This window comes from Orycteropus afer, unplaced genomic scaffold, assembly GCF_000298275.1.
Source record: "Orycteropus afer afer isolate SDZICR_OR568_19922 unplaced genomic scaffold, OryAfe1.0 scaffold00001, whole genome shotgun sequence".
In the NCBI taxonomy this organism is placed as follows: domain Eukaryota; kingdom Metazoa; phylum Chordata; class Mammalia; order Tubulidentata; family Orycteropodidae; genus Orycteropus; species Orycteropus afer.
Window position 1 is genome coordinate 31,374,434 of NW_006921588.1, and position 3,852 is coordinate 31,378,285.

The 3,852-nt window shown below is 38.0% G+C and overlaps 1 protein-coding gene across 1 annotated transcript in view; it reads right to left on the minus strand.

Annotated features, from left to right (window-relative positions):
- Nucleotides 1–1,747: 1,747 nt before the first annotated feature.
- LOC103200620 (kelch-like protein 23) overlaps nucleotides 1,748–3,852 on the minus strand; it is an 18,525-nt gene continuing 16,420 nt past the window's right edge. Inside the window, exon 3 of the mRNA XM_007945191.1 lies at nucleotides 1,748–2,058. Coding sequence (XP_007943382.1) covers nucleotides 1,748–2,058 — 311 coding nt within the window. The remainder of the gene's footprint in view (nucleotides 2,059–3,852) is intronic.

A 3,852-nucleotide genomic window follows, 5' to 3' on the forward strand; every position in this document is an offset into this window, starting at 1 on the left:
ATTTACTTTTATTGAAAACACAAATATTAAAGAAAAAATTTTTAAATAAATTAAAAATCATTTCTCATCCCCATATACTAACACCATGAATAACCACATGCACAAATAGTTTACAAACTCAAAATAGTAGTGTGAATACTATATTGTATTGTGCTTATTTTACTTACCATATCATAGACACACCCATGTTCTCATATGGTCTTCCAGATATCTACTTTAATGGCTGTTTAATAGTTTACTGTTTTTATTAGCCCACTTTTTTCCTTGACATATATTTCCAATTTCGCTATCACAAACAATACAGATATAAACATCTTCATACATTTACCTTTTTTCTTTTGAATTGTTCCTTTAGGTTAAAAATCTAGGAGTAGAATTAATGGGGCAGAAAATGTGGTCATTTGTATTGCTCTTGTTGTGTAGTAGCATACTGCACTCTCAAAGGGTTGTATCTATTTAAAATGGCATCTGAAATGAGGGCATTCAACAGTTCCTTTCCAAAATAAATAATAATAAAATCAGAAGTGTTAGGTAGTTTTAAGTATCAGTGTTTAAAATTAAATATAACTATGGTTTCTTTTTTAAAAATGAAGGGTTTGGAATAGATAGTCTCACAGATTACTAGAAGTTCGAAAAGTGATAACGGTAGGCATGCCAGGGTAAAGGACAAAGGTGCTTCTGACTCGGAGGCTCCAGCCACCCAGTTCCCCTCTGGACACTTGAAGGGATTCAGGGATCCATATCTAGGGACGTCTATGACCCCCAGTGCCAGCTGACATGGGTTGGGAAGCTCTAAGTCAAAGAGAAGTTAAGTGACTCAACTCAAGTCATAAACCTAGCTAGTGGCAGAGTTAGGAACTGAATTCAAATTTCCTTACTCTCATCAGTGTGTTTTCTACTGTATCACAACCATTCTATGTATTTTCTAGCTCTGAAACTCAATTTTATAGGCAAACATGTACCTACAATTAAGAATAAGGAATTTTCTAACATGCTTAAACTAAAGATACCTAAGCTGACAATTTACATCAAAGTTGAAAATTAAAAATAGCCCTTAGTATCAGCAAATATTTGACTATTTTATCTGTAGTTTTTCTAAGCTGTCATTCTTTTAAACTTAGTTTATAAACTTTCTGTAAAGTAATGAACTTTTTACACAGCATTTTGTATATAGCTAGTGGTCAGTAAATAAAGAAAACTAACAATAAATTACATACACTACAAAGAAAAATAAACTAGACCTAAATTCAGTCCACATTCTAAATAATTATAAAGGTGAAAATGTGTTTGTTTTTTTAAGTGTTGATTTTGTAGAGGTAGAAAAGATTCCCTCTTTAAATTTCAAATTCCTGCTAGCTAAACAGAACCTTGATATACACCGTCTGTATTACCTTACAAGATCATAACAGACATTCAGTCCATAGAACTATTTTGACCTACACCCAGTGTTGATGCTACCAGGAGGAAGAGATTCGCAACAAAAGCATTTCACCTTTCACCAAATGTCCAATAGTCCATACTAGCTTTAAAAACCAGAGATTTTAGGGGATAATCCCACAGATTCAACTACATATATACACAAGAATTTTCCTCACCTTTAATCACTGGGTTTAGGGGTAATGTGAGGGTTAAGAATTAAAATTTGCCAATTTCCTACTAGGTGCCAGGCTACAAAACAAGTTAGGGGCTTCACAACTCTTTTTTATTATACCCCCAAAACAGTGATTACTCAGTTCTATGGATCTGATCACACATTATACATACAAACACAGCCGTGGGACCGCATGGCACTTGGAAGATTACCCACTATTTCCCACTTATTAAGATCTGGATCGTATTTCTCAATGCTCTGAAGATACGTTCCCTTTGAGTAGGAATATCCTCCAGTGACATAAATACATCCGTTCAAGATGACAGCACCACATTCCATCCTCCTTTCCATCATGGGAGCTATTTCTCTCCACTCATTTTGTTCAGGGTCATAGCATTCCGTGATTGTAGTTTGTCCACCAACTAGATAGAGCTTATTTTCAAATGGAACTGAACACAATCCATATTCTTTAAAAAAGAAAAAAAAAGAAAAAAGAGCAAATTTTTATTAGGATAAAAAACAAAAGAAATACTGTAAGGAGGCGATATACTACTCCTTTACAATAAAGCATGCAAAAATAGAGTACAGATAGTTCTCAAGTTACAAATATCTAACTTATGGACAATTCCTATTTGCCTATTAAGCAGGACTTTGAACTGATTCAAACTGGTACTACGAAGGCCCAATAAGCAAAACAGGAAAAATTTAGGTAATTCATCACAGTAACTCAAATGGAAAACATTACATATCAAAGCCCTGGAATGCAATACTCAGAAGAGGCGCAGTAAGCCCTTTCAAGAGCCTGATGCATGAGACTGGATTACTGGCAGGACTAGAGAGAGCTACATACAAAGTAGCATGGTCAGTTGCCATCTCTGAGTGGGGCGCCACTGTTTTGACTCTGCTCACCTGTTTGAAGCACTGCTTTAATGTTACATAAACTTGCCCTGACTTTGAAATGACTGAACCAATCCCTACTCACAACAAATTCTTCATCACCATCACCTTCACTTGCTAAAAGTGCAGTTTTAAATAACTGAACAGGCATTGAGCCTTTTCTTGCACTAAAGTAAGGCTAAATAAGAATCCTAAGGATCTGTTCCTACTTACCTACAAATTCTACTTAAAGACACAGCTAGGAACAGATCTCGTTCGTAACCTGGGGTCTGCCCATAATGGCGGCATGTTGATTCTGGCACACACTACTGGAACACTATGGCTTGAAATCCATTCACCTGCTTCAGATTTCCCACTCCTAGCACATTGCCATTACTTCTCAGGTCAGAGGAACTCATCCTCAGACCATCCACTCGCCTGGGAATTCTCTCACACAGATGTCTTTTAACACATATCTGAGAAATGAAGCAGTAGAGTCTTTACAGTGACACACTAGGCAACGGGTGGAGGTTTTGTCAGGTCTTACCGTGCTATCCCTGTAGCCACTTACAGGCAGTATATAGTATCTGCTGCCACAGGCCCCATACAGGATGACCCTGCTGGCTTCTCTCACACTGCTAGTCCAATTAAGGACATAAGAAGTCAGAGAAACATACAACCAAACAGATTAGCACTGAACTATAATCTATTACCTTAAGAAACTATCAAAGGTGCCCAAAGACAGAGGGTTACTTATCCAACAAATGGGTCCTGGGGCAGGGAGTCTGTCTTTAGAGGTCAGTACTTAGGTTATTTTATTAGCATAGCTTCCAGACTAAGACAGACCTGGAAGAAGGAAGGCGCCATCCACTTCTCAAAGAATTGGTCAGTGAAAACCTTATGAATAGTAGTGAAACACTGTCTGATATATTACTGGAAAACTTTAAGAATGGCCCTGAAACACTGTCCGATGAGCCCCTCAGGTTAGAAGGCACTCAAAATGCGACTGGGGAAGAGCTGCCTCCTCAGAGTAGAGCCAACCTTCATGATGTGGATGGAGTGAAGCTTTCAGGACCTCCATTTGCTGATGTGGCATGACTCAAAATGAGAATAAACAGCTGCAAACATCCATTAATAATCAGAACATGGACCGTATTAAGTATGAAGCTAGGAAAAGTAGAAGTTGTCAAAAATGAAATGGAACACATAAAGATCGATATACTACGCATTGTTGTTGTTGTTGTTATGTGCCGTTGAGTCGGCCCCAACTCATAGTGACCCCTCCTTGGGTTTCTGAGGCGGTATCACTACAGAAGTAGGATTGCCCAACCTTCCTTCTGAGGAGTAGCTGGTGGGTTTGAACCGCCAGCCTTCTGGTTAGCAGT